At 38.6% G+C, this 22761-nt stretch overlaps 1 protein-coding gene across 1 annotated transcript in view; it reads left to right on the forward strand.

The window, feature by feature from the left end:
* Window positions 1–22761, forward strand: part of LRCH3 (leucine rich repeats and calponin homology domain containing 3) — a 55123-nt gene that overhangs the window by 26826 nt on the left and 5536 nt on the right. Inside the window, exons 6-20 of the mRNA XM_054282371.1 lie at window positions 79–188; window positions 4357–4450; window positions 5313–5433; window positions 7904–8052; window positions 9399–9475; window positions 12208–12300; window positions 12713–12764; window positions 12896–13036; window positions 14268–14315; window positions 15308–15361; window positions 18369–18449; window positions 19739–19810; window positions 20668–20716; window positions 21206–21319; window positions 21944–22062. Of these exons, the coding sequence (XP_054138346.1) occupies window positions 79–188; window positions 4357–4450; window positions 5313–5433; window positions 7904–8052; window positions 9399–9475; window positions 12208–12300; window positions 12713–12764; window positions 12896–13036; window positions 14268–14315; window positions 15308–15361; window positions 18369–18449; window positions 19739–19810; window positions 20668–20716; window positions 21206–21319; window positions 21944–22062 (1374 nt within the window). The remainder of the gene's footprint in view (window positions 1–78; window positions 189–4356; window positions 4451–5312; window positions 5434–7903; window positions 8053–9398; window positions 9476–12207; window positions 12301–12712; window positions 12765–12895; window positions 13037–14267; window positions 14316–15307; window positions 15362–18368; window positions 18450–19738; window positions 19811–20667; window positions 20717–21205; window positions 21320–21943; window positions 22063–22761) is intronic.

Consider the following 22761-nt stretch of genomic DNA (forward strand, 5'->3'; position numbering starts at 1 on the left):
TGCATCTTGAATGTCTGTAGTGTATTTTGAAAATATATTGTCAAATTATACTTACTTGATTTTTTAATTTTTTTGAAGATATGTATAAAAGGAAAAATTCATATATTTAAATACCTGAACATAGAAGCATGCAAGATAGCTCCAGACTTGCCTGATTATGATAGAAGACCCATGGGATTTGGATCATGGTAAGTTTTGCACAAACCAAGTTTTGCTCCCAGTTTTAATTGCATTCATGAAAATTCTGTCAGTCCACCTTGAGTTTATTAAAAAAAAACAGATCAAGGATTGTTCTTTGGTAAGTGGTAAGTGCATTGAGGAGGTTTTGAAAAATACTGTTTATGGTATTTCATGGTGCATTCTAGTAAGGTGTAAAAACTGAGTAGTAGTTCAGGAGATGACCTGGGCAGTGTCATAGGGAAGGCAGTGTCAGAGCTGATATGCAGTAAAAAGAGAATAATAATAAACAATACAGGGGGTATGCTCCTGTGTTGTTAACATCTATGTTCAGTTTACAAGATCTTAATATTTTCCACAGACTTACTGAATGATATCCCAGCTGTGATTTTTAACCTTTTGTACAGAATTTTATAATGGCTGTGCTCAAACCGCAGGTGTAAATGCTGATCTCCACCCCGTTAGTAAACTGTTATTTCTGGCAAGCTGTCACTTGGCACTGCTGCTTGGCATTGTAACACAAATATTGGAACAGTCAGCCATATCAGCTGCTAAATTAAGATGTCTAGCAAAAAGCAGGAGTTGAGATTTATTTCTGTTATGTGATCCAGAAGAAAGGCAGTCAGTGAAGTATGAAAGTGAATATATGTAAAAATTACTTCAGTCATCTTTGGAGGTAGTAATAACGTGTGGAGGAGTAAGTTGCTGAAGGATATACTGCTGCCTTAGCAGCAATAAAACACAAATGAGGGGGCTTCACAATAAATCATCATGAGTCAGATTGATGAAGAAGAATTTGCATGAGGGACTGACAGTGATTGCTCATCAGCACTGAATGTCATAAGTTACTGTTCTAGATTAGGTCAGCATATGAACATGTCAAGGGTTAATCGATTTCCAATACAAGCTGGTGCAGCTGGTTTCTGCATAATACTGAGGATACTGTCCTTTCTCTGAAAGGAAAAGACTCTAAATGAGAAAATGTCATGATCTGTTTAGCTCTAGCATAGTTTGTTAATTTTTAAGAGATATTCAAAATCGGATGGGCTGTAGGCTTACTGATTAGTTGTTGTCTGTAGCTGTATATTGCTCTGGAAAGTTTCATAAATTGCTTTTGTGAAATGAGAAGAATTAATATATTTTAATCATAGCTTGAAATTGTAAATGTAAAAGCAAGGGCAGAACATCCTCAACTTGTAAAAACAAGTTGAGGATGCTTTCTCTAGAATTTTTACCAGACTCAGCAGTATGAAATGAGCTTCAACTGGCTTTGCCTTAACTGTATTTCTGTACCCAAGAAGAGATAAGAGGTGGTGGTAGAATTATTTATTGTACTGTGCTGTGTAGGGCATTTAGTGTTGCAGGTGATTCCTTCCATCTTCATGTAGCTATGGAAGAACTGTCAGTGGACCAGAGCACACATTAGGAGAAAATTGTGGAATGATCCTGTGAAAGTCCCCAGTTATTATATTTTTATGTAGCTTGAAGTGAAAGAAATAAAATCCTTCAGCTGTGATACAGTTAATATTTCCAGGCAAGGCACAAGAGCTTTGTGTTTGTTATCTTCAAAGGTGACCAATAGAAATACGCTATCAGTCAGTCCACCTAGACTTTGTTGCTGGTTTATCTGATCAGCTTGGTGTAATACCATGCAGGTTGAGAGTCTGAGTGGTAGAAACTCCTTAAGTTTAAGGAAGTCTGTGTCGTGCTGTCAGTTCACATTTGTCAAACATTTTTAATAGCAAGGCTGTTGATACTGCTAATAAAACAAGATGCTCTGAAACACCATAGCAGGACGTGGGTTGGAGGTTCTAGCACAGCTAATTGATTGTTTTAGCCTTGTCAAATTATATCAGACTGTTTAACCAGAGTGTTCACAGTGGTCCTTTTCTAAAGGACAGTCGTCTTCTAAACATAAGCCATGTGAAATTTGTCTTGTAGCAAGTTTTGTTCAGCTGCAGCAAGCCAGTCTCATTTGCAGCAGTGAAACTCAGAGCAGCTCAGGTTGGTGCTGGAGGGAATGAGGTTGAGAGGAGGCAGAACTGTCAAAGCTGTGGGGCATTTGTTGGCAGACTGGCGCACTCTGGAGCTAGAAGGTTTAAAACACCAAGTACTCATGGGTGAACCACTGTAGTGAATATTCTGGGACCTGGGCAACTGTTCTTGCTTACAGGAGGTAAAGATACAGCTTTCAGTGTGACATGGAAATGGCAGCAAGTACTGTCTTTCATTGTTGGTCTTAGCAGCTATTTGGCTTCTCATCCTTTGATTTCAAGCTTTACACAGCTTCCTGTAAGGTGTAATTGCCCCAAAATGGTCTGATCTCTCCAAATGCTTAATGTGGCTTAATTGTTCCTTTGTGGCTTGTTGGTCAGGGAGGAATAAAGATCTCAAGTCTCAGCTGATTTCAGGATGGCTGCTGTATGATTATAAGTGTGTAACATGTGTGGTATTGGATATGTGGGTTTAGTTGTGAGAGCTGGGAAGACAGATAGGAGCTTTGTTGTTAAAAAGGAGAAGTCCTGGGCACAGTGTTCATGTATTTTTGGGCTTCCAGCTAACTTCAGTGGTTGATGTAAAGCTTTACAAATTCTCCAATTGAAAAGGGAGGCTAAAAGAAAGTTTGTATCAAAACTTCCTCATTTTTGAGCTCCTTAATTTGTAATAATTGTTCAGTTTACAACAAGGCACTCAGGAGATGCTGAAAATACTGATTCATTTAAAATAGAATCCTACTGCAGATGGATTTTTCTTTGACCCATGTTTTTAAAATATATGTAAGTTCTATGAACTGTTAGTATAATTATGGTTGTATTGTCAGTTACTCAAATTAGTAGCTCTTTAGCTGCATTGGGTGACTTCATTCTTTTTTCTTCCCACCTAGAAAAAGGGAGTTGGTTTTTTCTTTGACTTTTTTTCCTTTCTGATGGTTTATTATGCAGATAATCTTTCTGTTCAAATACAGGGCCCTAAAAGTGGATTTGAGTTAAACAAAACTCCATGCAGATGCAAGAGCTTGTCTTTTAGTCTACATCTGCATAGAAACAGATGCATGGCTTAATGTGTCTCATCTGTAGCCTGCATCTCTCCTGGAAGGATCCTTTCTTTGCTATTTCATGTCTATCTGAAAACTAAAATAGGCCTTGAGAGTAGTCTATTGGTCTTCTTTTAAGATAATAATAATAATAATTTGAAAATAAGTATTTCCTGAAACTAGAATTTCAGAGGGAGCAGCAACTTGAGAGCAATGCCAGTGAGAAAATGACCTGCAATTTAGTTGGGATGGGCTGATGCAATTGGCTTCCTGAAATTCATTCTTCCTTGTGCATTATGTAGTAATTACTGCTGCAGTTCTCCCTGGGGCATCGAGTGCCAATAGGACAGTTGAGCCATTGTGAAATGCCATCTGCAGTGGATCAGACAAGTCCCATTGTCTCTCTTACTGTAGCTATCTGCAGCAGTTGCCAGAGTTGACATCTGTGATGGCTATATGCTGAATTACGTAGTTTCTAAGCCCAGAAATTTAAAGAACTGTATGCCTGTTTGGTTATATGTATTGTAACACTGGGCACATGTCTAATGCCTTTGTCTAGACATGTCATTGACAAAGCTCTGTAAATGAGAACTGTACCTCTACAGTTATTACATTGATGCATCTGAAATACTGTTACTGCAGTTTCTTATGTAATTACTTGTCAGAAGACATTTATGTAATACATGCTGCATAGTTTTGACTAAAAGTAGTATATTCTGTAATTTCAGTGATTTTGTACTTTTGTACATATTTATGGAAAGGTTTGTTTGACAGTGGTTTTCACCAAAACATCTGAGTAGTAGAAAATGAAAGTTTGACTTGCAAAACAGAGAGATATGAGACCAGTTTGCAGTTTGCTTTGTCACAGTTTCTCTTTGGGAAAAAGAAGAGTGGATCTGTCCTTTGAATCAGCTCAGCTCAGAGGGCCAGGCAGTGGCAGGTGACAGCTGACTGACAGGGATGGTGAGCTCTCAGCACCTGCCTCCTGCTCCATTGCAGCAAGTGCAGCGTGAGGTTTTCAGACATGCTGAGCTTGTGAACACGCTGCAAGTGTGCTTGGTGGCTTATTCTGCTGCTGTTGTGTAATGGCTGAGAAGCTTTTGGTGGTGTTTCCATCACAGTAACTAAAACTGTGTGTTTGACAGCCATGAGGAGCTCTATTCCAGTCGTCCATATGGAGCACTCGATTCTGGCTTCAATAGTGTGGACAGCGGAGACAAAAGATGGTCAGGGAATGAAGTAAGTGTTGCAGCTTTATTTTTGTTGAGTGCAGTATTGTACAGTAAAGATAAATAAATGTATGCATCTGGAAGCACATTCCATGGGTAACATGCATGTGCTAGTGTGCAGGTTGCCTTGAGCCAATATTACTTGTTTTATTGGAGAAAAAGCAAGGTTAATTTTATATGGGATAGACCCCAAGTTGGAAGTATTAACAGAAATGTATAAAACAGTGCATGAGAGGTTAACTTACTGGAACATAAAAAGTGAGAAAAATAGGGTTCCTCATTTTAAAGACTTTGTAACAGTATCAAATTACAATGCTCCGTCAACTCTAATTTTTCATGAAAAGATGTTTCAATAAAATAAATCTGAACCTGAAAATTCAGCTCTGGAAATCAACTGGAAATTTGTCTTCTTCCTTGGTTTAAAACATGAAAATATGTTTGCTATTTACAAGGAGGAAAATAGGATCTCTTAGCAAAAAGACTGTAAATTATTATTGCCAGGATGAAGTTCCCTTTTCCTCTTGTTACATATAGAAAATAGCCAAGACCTAAAGTGCCACAGTGAGCTATATTCCATACTTGCACTCCTAACTTGATTTTAGAGAAGGTGCTAGGATTTTCCATCCGGAGATGTTTTCAGTCACATGCAGGTACTGCAATCAAAACTGTAGGTAGCTGGTTTCTAAAGAAAACTCCACTCTATGTTTTTTTAAAAGAATACATTATGGCTGTCCTTTGCTTTAAATCCGTGTTTTGTGGTTGTAAAACAGGGCAATTGAAATACAAATCAAGGACAAATAAAGAAGTACTAGATTACAAAATTATGTTTCTGAAGAGAAGTATTTCCAGACTTCACTGTTTGTTTTCCAAAGCCAACAGATGAGTTCTCAGATCTCCCATTACGTGTGGCAGAGTTCACCAAAGAGCAGAGACTGAGAAGAGAAAGTCAGTACCAAGAAAACAGAGGGAATGCAGTTGTAATTAATGGTGGAGGTAAGTAGTGACTTTTGGCTAAAAGTATTTATTGTTATCATTATTAAAGTTCCAGCATGTTTCCTACAGATAGTAGCTTGTTTAAAGAGGAAAAAAAGCAGAAAGGTCTAGGTGGAATTACACAAAAACAGTGTTGTGAAAACTGTAAAAATACTATTGTTTTAAGGATGTTAAAATCAAATAGCAGCAGAATTGGTGTTTTCTTGAAAACTTTGTCAGCTTTTGGCTGTGTCCTATGTTGAAGTCTCAACTGCTTCAAATGGTATTTTGGAATATTGAATTTCAGTCCATGGAGTTTTGCTGTGTGAGCTTCTGGGGAAAATTTACTACAGCAGTAAATTGTCAGTGCTCTGTGCCAACTGCTGTGAGAACAGGATGAGCAATTTTGTCAGGGAATTTCGTATTTCTGACTGGTATTAGTGTCTCATTCCAGTTTTGAGTTTTAATCCAAACTTTAATATCATCCAGGAGGGGCTGGTGGTTGTGGGTGGCAGTGCTTTGTTGTGCTTTCTCAGTCTCACAGGATCACCTTCACAGTTGTTCAGGAGGTGATCCTGCTTTCCATGTTTCTTGATCTCCAGTCCTCTTTCATTTTAACTTCCAGCAATCTCTGCTCCCAGTGTCTCCTTTTGTTTATATGCCTTAATTTTAACAGTGCTTCAGGTTTGTTTTTTCAATCATTTCTTCTTCTCCATTGTTCTGCAGTACTTATTATTAGATCTCATCTGCATATACTTTGATCTTCTTCTTCTTCTTTATCACCTGCTCCCTGGTTTTCATATTCCCTGATGGCTACAGTTCATTTTCTCTAAGTGTTGCTCTTCCCAGCTACATCTAATGTCCTGTGTCCAGCTCCCACTTTTTCTTCTCTCTTCCCTCCTCTTCCCATCTTTATCTTTTGCCATCTTCTTTTCTTGGTCTTAGTCTTCTGTGCAAACAATTTTTTTGTTTTCTTTGCCACCTTCTAGAAATATCTGAAACTTTTTATTTAACTCAAGGTCTTTCACACATTAATGGGGAAGAAATTAATTTCAAACAGTTACATTCTGGCACTTAGAAGAATTGAAGATATGGTGTCATAGGGAGTGTTGGGCAGCCTTAATAAGAGGTAGTGCTGCCAGCTCTGCCTCCAAGACTAACTTTATTTTGTTCTTTGGCTTTTGCACACCAGGGATTTCAAAATGCCTTGCAGACTTTTAAGCTGGAGCATGATCAGTTCATGAGTAGGTGTACCTGGGAGGGGCACAAACCATAGCATGTGGCTGTCAGAGATCCAGATGCTTTGCAGTTTTATGTTCCTAACACAGCTACTAGTATCGTTCACCTTTTTCTATATTATTGTTGTTCTTATCATCATCATTATTTAATAAGCAAGCCTGGAAAGAAGGGAAGTTTGGGTTTTTTGGGTTTTTTTTAAGATTTAAAACTGAGATGGAAATTTAATGAAGCCACAGTATATAGGAATGTAGTTTTGGATGGTTGTAGTAGCAGAGGGGGTGGCTTTGGCAGTAACAGTTGCTAGATTGTGTGCTGAGGCAAAGAGAAGTCTGTTTTAGACAAGCAGGAAAGGGGCGGGGGAGTAAAGAAGAATGTCTGCAAGAGTCTGGAGCAAGTTTGGGGAGAGTTTTAAGAAAAAAGAAATCTCTAGTGCTCTGAAAGGGAACTTATACTTTCCCCTGCATCCCCAGTGCAATATTTTTCACCAGGGGCGTTTGCTCAATGTCATGACTCTCAGAATCCCTGGGCAGAATGTGGAAAAGCAGTGACAAGTGAAAAAATTGCCCTACATAGAATCTCCCACACAAAGAAAAATCAATACCAGCCAAACTGTGCTGTTTCTTGCTCCCATTTCAGTGATTCCTAGTTTCTTTTTCATTCTTCTTTTAAAATAAAATTGCAGATGCCTTATACTGTTTTAGAGGAATTTTGTTGTTTTCTGTAGTATTGTTCATTATTTCCACATACACTTCTTATATTTATTGTATTTGCATCTAGATAACTTAGACATGCTGCTCTCTATTTTGTTGTAGTAGTAACACTAGTGGAAGGATCTGTCATATGCATTCTGATTTTTCTGACGGAGAACCAGGAGAAATTATTCCAAAATATACAAAGGTCATTGTACAGTCTTGATATTAGCTGCCATACTTTGATATATAGTTTTTGGTTTTGAAAGGGAAATCACATTATTTACTTTTTCAGTCACTGCAAAAGTATTTGCAGCCAGCAGTATAAAACTCCTTGATACATGTTCCTTGTTGCTTTTTAAAAGGCATAAATTTTAGAATTATTTCAAAATTTGTTGATCTAATGTTAGTGGGCCTGACAAAATCCAGGAGCTTTCAGGCTGAGCTTTCCCAGATGGCAGAAAGAGCAGGGCCTTAGCTCCTGACCGTGCTGCATTGCTGGGTTTTGTCCTCTCTCATGGGTTATCTAACAGTGGCTGTTCTCTCTGTGTGTGTTTGTCAAGTGGAACACGATCTGGATCAGATTGACTACATTGACAGCTGTGCCACGGAGGAGGAGGAGGAGGAGGTGAGGCAGCCCAGGTGCCAGGACACAGACAGCCTCAGCTCCCAGTTCATGGCCTACATCGACCAGCGGCGCATCTCCAACGAGGTGGGGCCTTCCCTTGTGTTCATTCACTTCACACACCCCAGCACAGCCCTTGGGAAAGTTCTTCCCTGTGAAGTCATTTGGATGTTACCCTTTTGGAGAGAGTCCTCAGAAACTGAACCTATAGAAACAGATTTTATTCACGTCATGTTTCCTTCTATGTTCTTAATACCTATGTACAGAGTTACACAGTTCAGTGGCTCACTGTACAGACTACATGAATAACTTGTCTGAAAAAATCTTTGTGGCTGTTCTGCTTAAACAGTAACTGAGGTGCTGTGATTCAGGTGTGTCCTTTCCAAGTTCTGTATGTTTTGAAGCAGAAAGATATTTACTATGTCAAGAAAGAAAGAAAAACAAGGGGATCTTTAGCTTTTATGTAGGAGCTTGGTCCCTATCTTGTGAACCTTTTATAACTGTTTAAAATCAGTCACACAGATATGAGACATGCATTCATTTTGCAAAGCTCATAAATTCATTATCAGATCACAGAAGCTGAAGGACAGACACAAGAGCTAAACTTTTCTAAGTCAACTGTAGGCAATGCAACCCAAGGACTCCTTGCTGTAGATAGGGAAAAGGCATTGGTCAGCATCACAGCAGCTATTCCTCAGGGTCTGTCTAGTCATACAAATTAAACTGCTTTTAGCTGAAGGAGTTTCTCTAAAAAGACTGTCCAAAATACTCCACTGCTTAAGAAGGCTGACTGCAATATAGCAGCGTGCACGCAGGCATGAGTGAAAATTGGCAAGTTAATCTTGAAAAGGTTCTATTTTTTTATATTAATGGGTGTCAGTGGAAGTTTTTAAGTAACACCAAAGGCAATATGTCCCTGTTCCCAATAGGATAAATTATTTCATTGCTCAAATTAAACTGAGAATCTTCTTATTAATCCCATGTTTTGCTTTCTTAGTCTTTCTGGGACCTGTCTTTAGAATGTCATAAAGAACCATCAGCTTCTTTATTCTGTATTTCTGAAAATCCAATCTTCACTACTCTGCACTTGTAGAGCTAAACTCCAAAGAATGTATTTCCATTTCAATACAAATTTCATACCTACATGAACTTCTCTGCACGATTCTTAATACTGGAGGTTTTAAACTCCTAAAGTTACCAGCATGCATATTTAATCTTGAAACTATTATTTATTTATTTAAATTGGAGAAAAAAAAATAAGAGTGAGCTTGCTTCGTTGGAAATGAACATCCCTGACTTGTGTTTTGTGCTTTGCTGTCAGATGTTTTAAATACCAGTAGTTACAGATGTAGCTCTACAGAGAGATTGTTTGGCATTAATGTACAGTTTTCTGAATAAATTGCTAGCTTAGTCTTTTGTGGTTTTTTGCTTAGAGCTCACCAGTAAAGCCTGGATCCATCAGAGACTTTCAGAGAACAGAGGATTCAAGACGACATTTACATCAAAACAGGTAAGAATTACTGTGGCAACAATAATTTTATCCAGAATTTCGTTATGAATGCAGAGCATGTATTTACTGAACATGTTTAGAAAGTGGCATTGTTTCCTGTTGCTTTGTCAGAAGTGTGTATGACACTTTTTTGATAAGTTATTGCTCCAAATTAGGAATTGGAATTCTAATAATGGCAGTGAGCAAAAGGCATAGCTGTTCTCTGCCAATACTTGACTTAAAATCAGTTGGTTAAAGAAATCTGCATAATTAAAGTGGATATTTTTAAACTGATTTAATATCTGATTTTTGTGATTTAATTTGTGCTTTGATTGAATAGTTGATTTAAGCTGTAGTGCAAAGAGGACAAAAGGGATAAAGGTACTTGCAGGAAGGACAGAGATACTATGGAGTATCTGATGTGCCATGAGGACACATTCTTGGTTGTCTCCTGCTGGTTTTGGTGTTGTGGAAGATTAATTTATTTTAAAAAGTACCTTTCTGGACCATAATCATGACCCTACATCAGCAGAAGGGATGGAATGGGAATCAATTCTGAAAACAAGTTGTTTATTTTGATGAAGTATGCCCATGCTCTTTAATGATTACTCTTAATTGATTACTTTAATGATTATTGGAGAGAATGCTTATCTGTTATATAAAGGTCAGAATTGGACAGAGTATCAATGAGGGATGGTTAGGTTTCTGAAAAGAATTTTGGATGTCTAGTTAAAAAAAATAAGATAAGCAAATAAATGATAAAAAACAATTCTTGCAAATGAAAATTGATAGAACCTTTCTTATACTATTGAAGCATTTCAGTATTCTGTGGACTGAAAGTGAATTTGCAGGGACTCCACAGAAAACCAGCCCAGTTGTACTTGGAATGTTTGGGGGGTGGGGGAGTGGTGGAAACGACAACTCCTAGTCCTAAGCAGGTCATTGCTTATACTGTCAGTAGAAACCAGTTTTTAATGGATTCTGAAATGGTATTGAAAGAGCAAATGAAACCAAGATTAGTGTATAAATTTTTCCAGAGTTTTGGCAACATTTTAATAGGCATTCTGAAATGTGCAGAAAATGTGCAGATACAGTAGCTGTACTGATACAAGGGAGGGTAGCTATTTCAGCATATATCAGCAGTCCTTATCCTGTGCACAGGTCAGGTGTAAAGTGATACAGCAATTCTGCCATGCTCTCCCCCAAAAAAAGAGTGCTCTTGGTTTTAAAAATTGACTTTTTGCTTGTTTGTTTACTTCTTTTTTTTTTATTTGAACGTTTGTGGTCAACATGGAAATAATTAAACCTTGCAAACCCTGGTTTCCATGATAAATCTGAAGGAAATTGGAGAAGGCTGGTTAGCTGGGGAGAGCTGCTGTTTACATAGACAGATGTTAATGATAAAGGAAGTTGGAGCTCAGTAAGCTATCCAGTGATTTCAAAACTTAACTTGAGGATAGCAGGAGATCTCCATGCTGAAGTAGTTAATCAGCAATCTGAATGAATTGTAGCTTCCTATGCAGCAGCAGAGTGAAATTATAAAGGCACTAAAACCAGATCATGTTGTTACTGCCTTCAAAATTGTGTAAAAACAGCCATATGACAATGAGTAATTTTTTGTATTTTAAGCTTGTATTAGTCAAATATTTTATTTTGTGGCAACCACAAGCTGTAAAGTGCTTCCACAGTAATTCTGTGCAAATGCCTTGGCAGCCAGCCTCTTCTTTTTTTTTTCTTTAGCATGCTGGAGCCATTAAAACTGAAAGTTGGATGTAACACAGACTTCATCTCAAGAGTACTTATATTAGTTGATTCAATTAAATAAATACAGTTTATGCCTCTGGACAGACTGTGGTGCATTCCTGATGCACCAAAGCTGTGTGTACTCTGCTCTGAACACACTCCTTGGCACTGAGCTGAACCCAGTCCTGTCTGTTCAAAACAGCTCTAAGTAATGGCTTTGTCATGTGCTTCAGTGCTAATTTAAGTAACAGAAGAGACCTGTAACATCTGGGTCTTCCACATCTCATCTCCATGAGGAAAAGGCCCTAAGTGTGCACACAGCCAGCTGGACTGACATTTTTTGGAAATGCATGGTGAAGTGTGTCTGTGTTCCATGGCTGTCCCAGGAGCCGAGGTCGCAGAGTTTAGGCTGTCAGGAGGAAGCTCCTTGATTTCCATCAACTTTGTTTCCAGGCAGCAACATGTCAGGGTACATGCTGTGGGCTTTGGACCTTGGGAATTGTTTCAGTGCTAACAGCTGCCTTCTGGCAAAGAACTGACTGCAGAATTTCTCTCTTATTGTTGATATGATGGATAAGAGCCAGATGGGTTCTTGTTTACCTTGTGGCTTTGAGGGCTTGTGGCACTGGCAGTCACCTGACTGGTGAGGTGAGCAGATTAGTGCTGAAAATACCCAGGGGTCCTGATGTTTAAAATAATTCTGCTCTTTCCAGAGCAGAATAAGGCCTGTAATAACCCAAATATCGTCTTAAAAGAGAGAATCCATCTTTGTGTATTTTAAAATCATTGTTAATTCAGCAAGTTGTGTTTAATTACAAACTGCAGTTGTGATCTGACTTGGTATCACAATGTGATTTCTGTAGTCCAAATGTCACTTTTCTGATTATCTGAAGCTAATTATTTTGGCATTTCTCTCACAAAACCAGTTGTAATCTAGAGTAGAATTAATCTGACAGTAGTCTATATGCATCAGTGGCCAAATCCCCTTCCACCTGGTGTCTTACCTGCAGGGATACAGATGAATTACGAAGACCTGAAACTCTAAATTTGATGCAAGACAGAGAGCATCAAATACTAAGGAGTTATGTGGACAGGACAGAGAGGTAGGGAAAAAGAAATTGAGTGTTTCTGCTGATTCATTTTATTATTTTCCCCTCCCTCAAATAACCATACTATGCAGTTGTACCTCTAAATGAGGATCATGTGAAGAATTCCTGGTTTGGTTACTCTTAGAGAATGGGTATAAAGTACTGAGTATGTCAATGTAGTAGGCCAAGTGTACAACCCCACTGGTACATCTTGTGCTGTAAAAAAATGTTATTGCAATTTAGGAGAAAAAATAGAAATTACTCACAAAATCTGTCATTCACAGTGTTAAATCATCATCACAGCTGTTAGTAGACAGTTACTCTTCTGATTTCATCAGCTACTTGTGTGTTGCTGACAATTCATGTATGCAGAATTTTTGGATTTAAGATTAAAAGTCTACTTACTCTCTGTTTTTGCATTTGTCAGACCCCTGCCTGATTCACCTTATTTTCTCTCGCTATCAAGTCACCACACCCAGGTAACACATAGAATTCCATTAGTTTTGAATGGGTTTGATGTGAAACCAAAGTGCTGTTCCCCATTAGACGTGGGCAGTTTCTCCACAGCCCATCTGCAGCCTCACAGCCCCTGGTGCCTGTTTGGTTGCAGGTGCCCAGCGCGGACGCGGAGCTGCAGCGCCGGCACATCGAGCGCACGCGCCGCGAGGCGCAGCTGGCAGCCCTGCAGTACGAGGAGGAGAGGATGAGAACCAAGCAGATCCAGAGAGAAGCTGTCCTTGACTTTGTTAAGGTGCCTCCTTTCAGTACCTACTTCATATTTTATCTTCTCTGAATCCCTTAATTATAACTAATTGCCTTGATAATTACTGCTTGTATGTTATACTCCTGGCACTTCATAAAGAATTTGGACAAATACCATTTAAGTCCATTAAGTGTTGGTGCTGTAGCTTAATACAGGCACAGCTAGAACTGAGGAGGAAGATGGAAGATTTACCCAAAATGTGATTGTTGCAAAGAATTCTGATTTTTGCATATTTCACCTCATACTTGCAATTTTCATTTGCATAGATGTGATGGCATTGGTTTAAGAAAGAAGAGGCCTTTCTCTGAGAAGGCATAGAGGCAGTTTAATTTTGAAGACAAATTTGGCAGGGAGGAAATAATCATACACACAAAAATTTAATGCTGCCGGATCTATTTTGCTGTTTTGTGATAATAAAATTAGTTTGTTCTGGGCAAAGCGTGGGTGCAGACCTGTGGTACATCAGGCACTCGCTCTGAGCACTGTGTCTTCACTGTCTCTATCTCTGCACTCATGTCTTCTGTTTAGCATGCCAGTTTTTTTATATGATAGTTGGTTTAAATTTGGTTTACTGTTTGCTGCTCTGGTCACTTACTTGACACTTACCATCACAAATTTAAGAAATATGACAGTTAATATTTATTTTGTGTTTAGAGTGGTCTGCAGAGAGGCAAAGCATGGTTTATTGCTTATATTTAATGTATAAAGTTAGTCTAGAAAAAGGTCTTAGCTGCCTAAAACTAGGCTTTTCATTAGCAACAACTCTTCTTAGGCCTCTGGCACTATTTTGTAGTAAAGCTGCTTATTAAAGATTCAGCTCAGTGTATTAGTTAAATATTAAGCTTATAGGATGCATGTTGTTCATTGATGAGTCTCCTGGGGTTTCTGGTTTGGGTTTGACTTTTGGGTATTTTTCTTCTATTTCCTTTGTTCATGACCACTTTATTCTCAGCAGTTAAATTCCTCACATGAGTTATATTTTGGGTTTATTGTGCATCTTTCATATGCATAATTTTAAATTTTTGTTTGTTTGAATGTGAAATAAAGGCTGATTTTTTACTAATATTGGGGAAGTTTCAGCTCAGTGAACCCAGTGCACATTCTATTTAAAAAAACTGAGACCTCTGTTTTCAAACACTTTTAAGTTATGCTGCTTGCTTGTGAGCTTTTATTTCTCTGTGACATTATTTTAAGTTTTGTTTTTTCTTTTTCTGTGTAGCATAAAGCCTCCTTAAGTCCTCAGAAACAAAGTCCAATGGATAGTGAGGTAAGAGTCCAGTAAGAGCATTAGTATGGATGTCAGCACTTAAATTCCTAGCTCTCCATCAGAGTTATCCTTATTGTGGAAAATACCTCAAAATTGGGTTATAGCATAGTTTTTTCACATACTATTAAGCCTTGGGTTGGGGTTTTCTTAATGGGCTCAGCCTAGAATTTTCTTCTGTTCAGATTGCCTGTCCAAGTGTGTTGCTTTATTATTTTTTGTATGTTTTCCTATGTTCTCTGCAGAAAATATATTTCATATTCTATTCTAACCTGCTCCTTGTGAGCAGTGCAGTTTATATTCTAACAGGAGTGTTCAGTCAAGTTACAGTGTTACAGTCATCCTTCACAAATCAGTTTTCTCCCAGTTTCCTTTTATTAGATCACCAGTTGTCCCAGAAATATTAAGCATTAGAATTTTGAGGATTGTCAGAAAAAGGAATAAATATTTTTATAAGCTTTTTTCTACTATAGTTTTACAATAATGTAGTATTTATAATCAAAATCATGTCGTGATTTTGATTATAAATTCACTTAATGTTAATTAGATCAAAACTTTTAATATTATAACAAATATAACAGTTCTTTAGCAGTGTTTTGCAGCTCTTTTTGTTAGAAAATTAGCAAAACGTGGGGTAATTGAAATAGTTTTTTGCTCCTTTTTCTTCTTAATGTTTTTCTGTTCTTAATTTATTCTTTTAAAAGGTCCTTTGTTCTACCAGAGTCAGCACTGTGAATGCATAGTGTTCTGTATTTGCTGGACACAACACAGAAAGCAGAATAATTGATTCCTTAAGTAATGTGACTGCTCTGTAGATCCTGGGTCATGAGGCTGTGTATTCCTACAGAGTTACAGACACTTCAGGGATTGTTTTAAAGAGCCTCACAGTGCTACAAGCAAGCAGTACATGTTCCAAAATGTCTGTCTGTTCACATACCATGTGTTTCTGACATTGTGTGTGTTTCTGACATTGCTCCATCTCTCCCACCTCCCAGTGTCCCTTTCCATCCAGAAGGTCTCAGCATACTGATGATAGTGCCTTGTTAGTGGTAAGATCCTGCACGTCATGGCCTTTTTCTGTGGCAGATTCTAGAGCATAGAAATGACAACATGTAATGATTGTCTCAGATTAGACCAACTCTTTTAGAGCTAATCTAAATAGCATAAAACATGACCACCTCCTTTGAAAAGTAGCTTAGCTGTGAACTATGATGTTATGAACATGTTGACACTTTAGCTGTCGGACATTTGCTAATAATACAATGATGTTTTTCCACAAAATAATTAAAGTTTATATTTTGTTTGAGAGCAGAAGACAATTACTGATAGTAAAGAACAGTTTCTAAAATGAAGAATTCATCTCTAGTTGTTCTGATTTTATATCTTTGCCATTCAGCTTGCTTCCTAATTGATGTGCTCTTCAGTGGCAAGGAAGCAGTTTTAATGCTTGGTTCTGCCTTCTGCTTTAACTTGTCTGTGTCCTGCACATGGGGTTTAGAAATACTTGGCACAAGAAAAAACTGTTCTACTTATGAATGCTATAAATCATTAAATACTCCTCATACAGTTTTATTGTTTATTAGGGCAAATGTCTTAAAAATAATCTATTTTGAACACTTATCAAAAATAAAAACAAGTGTGCACATATTTCATGTTTTATGCTATTTCTTCCTTTGTGGCATCTTAGCAATGTAGCATAACTAAAAAATCTAATAAATGTCATAATCCATGTCTAGAAAATTAAAAATACACCTGATTTGCCTGCTGTTGCATGACTGCATGCCTAGACTTTATTTTCTTGATTTATGTGCTCCCATTATCTGCCTAAATTTTCTTTAGGCAGTGCTCTTGGTTAGAGTGTCTCTCTCCTGAATGTGTTGGTCAAGGTATTTACTGTGTCTTTATTCAGACTTTTTGGATTTTCTGCTTTTGTAAGACTATCACTTTATGGGTGAGAAAGAAAGCTTAAAATGTTAGAGAGAAATTTAATAATCATGTGGCTGTTTAGAGAAATCAGTATCAATGAGCATATTAAAATGTGCTTCCATAGTTAGGTCATAAAAAGCAGTAGAACAGCAGTAGTTTGGATTGGGATGATTCTTTGTTGTCAGCGAATTGTCTTTGGAACATACTTGAAGGTGCCTCTAGGAACCCCATTTCTATTTGATTCTGTGATCACATGACCTTTGTTGTAAATTAAGATACAGAATTTTCAGAAACTACATTGAAACTGGCTACCATTGCTGTTTGTTTCCTTTCTTGTCTTTAACCAAGTTACATCCTTTTACTTCACAAAAAGAGTGACCAGGCTGGCAGGGAAGGATTGAAAGCAATAATTTCTCCCTTCATTTTTCATTTGGTTCCTCATATTTTTCAGCAGCACTAAATTATAATAGTATATAAAATGCAGAGGTTTGTGATCTGTAGCTGTCTTCTGTGGTGGAAATCCACACTGTGCCTGATGATCACATATGCCAGGGCAGCTGTTTCTGGCAATTACTGTAACTGAAACTTTAGGCCCATACTGGCTCATGAATTTGTTCCATCTTTTGTGTAAAGGTAAAAACATCAAGAAAATGGTCATCAGATTGCTTCAAGAAATTATTAGAGTTTACATTGTTTTTACCTTTTTATATTCTGTTGTGTTTCATTTGACATTTCCCCTGTCCTTATGTGTTTGAATTTTAGCTAGGTCTAATTTCTGAGGCCATAAGAAAAAGCTTTTAAAAGTACTAAATCTAATACGTAGCTAGAAAACAAGTAAAAAGCAATTAAAAGCAGAGCTTTTATTTTACTGCTTTACTCTTCTGGCATTGTTACTGCTTTAACAAAAAATTACAGTTGTGAATCTCCTTTTTAAAATATTTGGTATTTCTTTTGGTCATCTTTTTGTTGTCTTTAATCACTAATTAAAATTAAAATGTATTCATGTTGCACAGGTTACTCTGACCATTTCCTTCTGTTTATAAACAATGTCAGGACAGTTGGTTTGAAGTCCCAGAATGATTGCCCATACCTTGTGTGGATGTTAATGATTCCCTTTGGTTGTGGTTCCTCCTGCATACCTGTGATTTGAAGTGGAATCTGGCTGTAGAACTTCATTGCACACTGTGGTGGATTTCTTTGTGTTGACCTGTGATGGATAACCTGACTAAAATGTTGTTGAAGAAGTGTAATCACTGGCCTCTCTGAAAAAATAAAAGTTTTATGTTAGTCAGAACCTCTTGCTGTTCTCACAAGGATAGTTCCATTTGTTACAATGGATATTACTTTTAGGGCTGGTGTTAAGCTTTCAGACTTAGCTAATGACTTGGTTTCAGCCTTCATTGCTTCTAAATCTCATTTTTCTCCAAATAGTTTTTTGTTTTCTCCTACACTGTCCCTTACAATGTTGCTGCTGTTAAAGGGGGAGAAAACCCCAAAACAACCTCTCAAACTGCTGCTCAGTTTCTCTGTTGTGAAGCCCACAAGGTGCTTGAGAAGCATCAGGCAGCTGCTGTGACCTCATCCTCTCACAACCTTTGTGTCATTGCTGCCTTATGCTCCCTTCCTTGTGTTGTTTTCTTGTTGTGGTCTCAAATGTGGCCTGAGTCTGTCATATTACTGTTAGCACACAGGATCTCTGAAACATCTGAAGTTAAAACTGCATTTAAGTTAAGCACCAGAGTGTTACAAATAATGGTTATGGGTAAAATAAGCAGGACTTGACTTATGCAGACTTGTACCCTGGAGTTTTCTCTCAGACCTTTGCATTCATTTGTGTATTCAAATGTTGAATAACCAAATTCTCTTAAAATATCCTTATTTGGTTCATGCAGAGTTCTGGTTGGGCTCTCCTTTGGCGCTCCCTGTATCTGCAGTTGTTTCTGGCACAGGGAAATTTTTGTGACTTCAGTGCTAGGCCTAAAGACTGCGTGCAGCATGTGCAGAGGGTGGTGTAAGTCTGAGCTGCAGCCTCCTGACTCCTTTAGTGTTGTGGCTGCCTTTTCTCACAGTCATTCTTTGCATCACTTCTTCCTTTCTTCCCTCTCTTTCTTTCCTCACTGTCCCTGACAGAATGGCTTTGAGCCTCTCTTTGTGTTTGAGATTGACAATAACACCAATACCATTAAAAGGAGGCCAAGCACTCGCAAACAGGTGAAGAGCATGCGGTGTGTTGGTGTTGTGATTGTCCCTCCTGTGCTGTGCTGTGTCCCCTTCCCTGTGCCCACTGCTGGCTGTGTGCATGGTGACCCCTTCTTCTTAATCTGTGTCAAGCTTGCCCTGCTCTGTTCACACAGGAATAAGCAGATACCTTGATGGTACAGAGCGCCTAGTTCTGGTTTATTTTAATGTTCTCATGTGCTAGATAATGTGTTGTCTAAGACAAGTGATACTTGAAACTCTTAAAAAAAAAAAACAAAAAACCACCATTTTGGCTCTGCCCTGCTCTGGACAAAGAGGCAATCCTGAGGACCAGCTGTAAGTCTGTACAGGGCCTAAAAACATTTGTATTTAAGGCTGGCCCTGAGTGTAAACCTTCCCTTCTAGTCCTTCTGGCTGTGCTGGTCTGAAGTGGCAGAAAAGTTGCAAATGTTTTAAGAACTAACTCCCAAATGTGTCTTTCACTACCTGTAGAGTTTCTATGTGTCATTTGATGTTCTTTCCTGTGCTGAACTGTCACTTTGCTATTTGAATGCTGTTTCAGAAGGCATAGTGGGCCATTCAATCCTCAAATGTTGAAGTTCTGATGGTGCTTTCAGTGAGACACAGAATTTCACCTCCTAGATCTGCCTGTCAGTGACAGATGGGCACAACAACAGCCCCTGTTCTTTAAACAGGAAAAGTTATTTATTTGGCTGGGTTTGATACTGGTCATAATTGAAACATGACTGCACTTTATTTATGGCAACACTGTAAATCCTGACACTGACATCTTCCCCAAGAGTGAGATTCTACCCACAGAACCTCATCTGCTTCGTGGGTAATCACAAGGACCAGTTGTTAGTGTTTGTGGCAGATACAAAGTGTGTATTACTGAGCCTCTTGTACATGGGTTTCCCTCATTTTTCAGACATGCATAACATCCTCAAAACACTAAAGAGGAACCTATTTAGTTTTAATGATTGCCTAGAATGGACCATTGTAGGGTAAAATTTCTTTTTTTCTGATGGCATAGGTGTTACTAAAGAAGCTTTTGCCTCACTCACTGTTCTTAATTCTGTTTTTAATGTCACCATATTATATGTAAAAGAAGCACTATACCTCCCAGAAAGTTCAGGAGGATAGGAAGGCTTTAAGTATAATTCAGCAAGTATTGGTGTGCTGCTTGTTGAGTGTTTCTAAGAATGTGATTGTGATCACCTCTTCATTTTTACTTCCACCTTTGTGTACCTGTCAGCTGCTCACTAATTCTGCTACTGCCTTCTCTTTCTTTCTGCATTCAGTCACTCTCAGGGTTGAACCAAGAGAGCTGTGCTACTACCCTGCCTAGTGCCTCTACCTTCAGTCCTGTCAAGGTATCTCTTGCTATTATCATTCACCACTAGAGCCAACAAAAAAATCTTGGATCCAGACATCGGTTTAAACAGGTGTTAGTCTGTCAGCATCTAATCAAAAGTTCAGGTAGGGAATGAACCTGATTCCCCTGATTAAACTGTAGTGTGTATTACCTCATCTTAGCTTTAGGCTGTGTCTACAGGAGGCGTGATCCATAAAACATGGTAACCAATCTCTGCTCCAAGGGGTTCTTAGTTGTCTTTGATGTTGCTTTTTCTGTACAAGATCATTTACTCTTGATCAAGTTGAGTTCATCAAAAGTACACTTGTATTCTTTGCAGGTTTCTTTCTTTTCTGTGGAAACTGCTGTGCTGAATTCATTCCTCACAAGAATTCATTAGTCTGTGTAAGCACTGTGATGAAACCACAGTGTGTTTCACTGGGGACAGATGTTCAGTAAATAGCAGTATTGCATTAGCAGGGTGTCAAAGAGGAGTGCCCTTGTCAGGAGTGCTGTATTGCCAATTCTGCATGTTGCTTAATTCCTGTTTTTTGCTGTCCCCTTTGCAAGGAGCACTTCTCAGTTTGAGTTGGAAGGAAAAGTTAACAATGATCTGTCATTGCACAGTCAGGGCTGTTTCATCATTGCTTTTCCTAAGGAAAAAGAGCAGTTGTATCATTTCTGTAAAAGAAAAAAGCTTTGTCTTTGCAAAGATAATACTTGGGAAACAACATACAGTGGTTTTTCTTATTTCTGGTTATTTTTCTGAAACACACTTAGATGGATGGAGCTTTTCTTAAAACAGAGCAAATTAAAATGTAATCAAAGCTTCTCCAGATTAGGACCACTCATACTCTTCTGCTTTTTTGTTCACAGAGTGATGACAGATCTACCATCTCCCCTGGCTCACCTACTGCTCAGACAGGTAACAGGGACAGGAAAAAGATTCTGAAAAATAAGGTCAAAATGCCTGCTTGCTTATTTGTCCTATGAAGAAAGGGGAACATCTGTTCCCACCTCTGTCTGTGGCACTGCTCTGTGTGAGAATTTACCCAGTTACTTGGGTCTCCTTAGAAAAACACAAGGGAAGAGACTAAAGGGATGAAGAATGTCCTTAGGCAGAGCACAGAGTTTGGCTGGTTTAGGCCTTCATAGAGACTTTGGCACACAGATGCATTCAGCAAGAGTGAGAACAGTTGTTGGAATTGGTATGTGGAATGTGCTTTGCATGCAAGTGTCCTTGGAAGTGCCTTTTCCTGCTCTGCTTTTATCATGCATGGCTGTAATTTATTTTGTCATCATTACATTAAAATTTTTGGTTTGTTCTTTTAATTACCACATTGCTGTACCCATTTCCTATTTAACCATTTCCTTCTTCCTCCTTCCTTTCCTGTGCCTTTCCACATTTGTTTAGTCCACCTTTCCCCTCCATATCCTGGCCATGCAGCCCCGCCTTCCTATAGAAATCCTTCCCAGCGACCCGAGAGTTTCCTTTTCCGAACAGCTGTCAGGGATGGAGCCAAGAAAGGTAGGTTATATAGCTCAGAAATCAGCTAGTTTTGCTACATTATATTGACATCTGCATTACCTGGGGCTTGCAGTGTTTTGTTACCCCAGGTCTTTATCATCAAACTACTTCTAGAATTCCATTTGTAGACAGATGACATCAGATATGCTGTGAACAAACAGGGTTTTATTTGGAGCTGCCCAATATTCTTTTGTCATACCTGTACAAGTGTGAGAATTTGCTCATCCTGGTCTGCACTTACACCTTTGCCACACAAGCCTTCTACAACTTGATAATTCTTGCATTGCCCAGTAGCCTGTAACAGAATTGCAATTTCTGGAGAAAGACAGGAACCATTTCAACAAACTGCATGTGGCAGAACTTTGTTGTCATTTGTGCATGACTTACAATCCAACAGAAAGATCAGAATCTAAACAGTGAGGGAATTGTGTTGACATCATCATGTGTTGACATCCCTCATTTAGGTTGGTAGACCATTAATTGATTAATAATGAAAGGTAAGAAGGAGATTTGTGAAAAGGAATGTAACGTACCCATTCTGGAACTTTGTGTGCAGTGCAGTAGCAAACAACACAAAGCCAAACTGTGCTTAGTGATTTTCTTTCCTTCATGCTACTGTTTTAGCTGTTGCTTCATCCTCTACCTGTGCCTTGTCTCCTGCTAATGATTCTGCAGACCCTCGAGTGAGACAGAACTCCAAGCAGCGCGAGGAGGAGCTGGAGCTGATAGAGCAGCTACGCAAGGTCAGTGCTGCCAGGAGCCAGAATGTGAACAAAGCAGGAAATGCACTTTGTGACCCTGCTAAATCTGCCTTTGTCTTATGGACAAGTTTCACTGAACCAGTATGGGGCACAGTTGAACAAAATGAAATGGTGTGGTACAGTCTGTGCACTTCTTTCAGATGGGTGCGGTGGTGTTCACTTGGTTGTTTGTGGTAGGTAGAGTCAGCTTCAAATTCTGTATAATAAATTATGTCAGGTCTTCTCTTAAATGTCTGGTGAACTCTGCTTTTATGTGTGTTTCCTTTCTTCCTTATCAGCTTTCACACTTGTAAGGAGCTCCCTGGAAAGTTGCCTTTACTGTCTCCTTTTAATGTCTTTTTTAAAATTCTTTTTGCTATAAAGCTGACAGATGAGCAGATGGAGTGCAGAGACTGCTGCCAGTCGTGCTGCCATCATGGTTTCCTCATGTGCTCTAGATCTGTCTGTTGATTCTTGCCTTATCCTTAGTTAAGTGCAGAACACTTGAGCCACTAATGTTTCTAATATTTATGCTTTTTGTCTGCCCAGGGGCACCACACTCCTGGTGTGTGCCCAGGTGCAATGACAATAAACAGGGATATTGGCAATGCCACATGGCATTAAGGTACTGCCCTGCTTTGCCCCAGACTTGTTTCTGCAGATCATGAAGGGATTTCTTGTGGTGCTGTAATTAATTGTTAA

The sequence above is a fragment of the Melozone crissalis genome, unplaced genomic scaffold (genome assembly GCF_028551555.1).
Source record: "Melozone crissalis strain CALT ecotype California unplaced genomic scaffold, PUWL_Pcris_2 ptg000034l_1, whole genome shotgun sequence".
NCBI classification, from domain to species: Eukaryota; Metazoa; Chordata; class Aves; order Passeriformes; family Passerellidae; genus Melozone; species Melozone crissalis.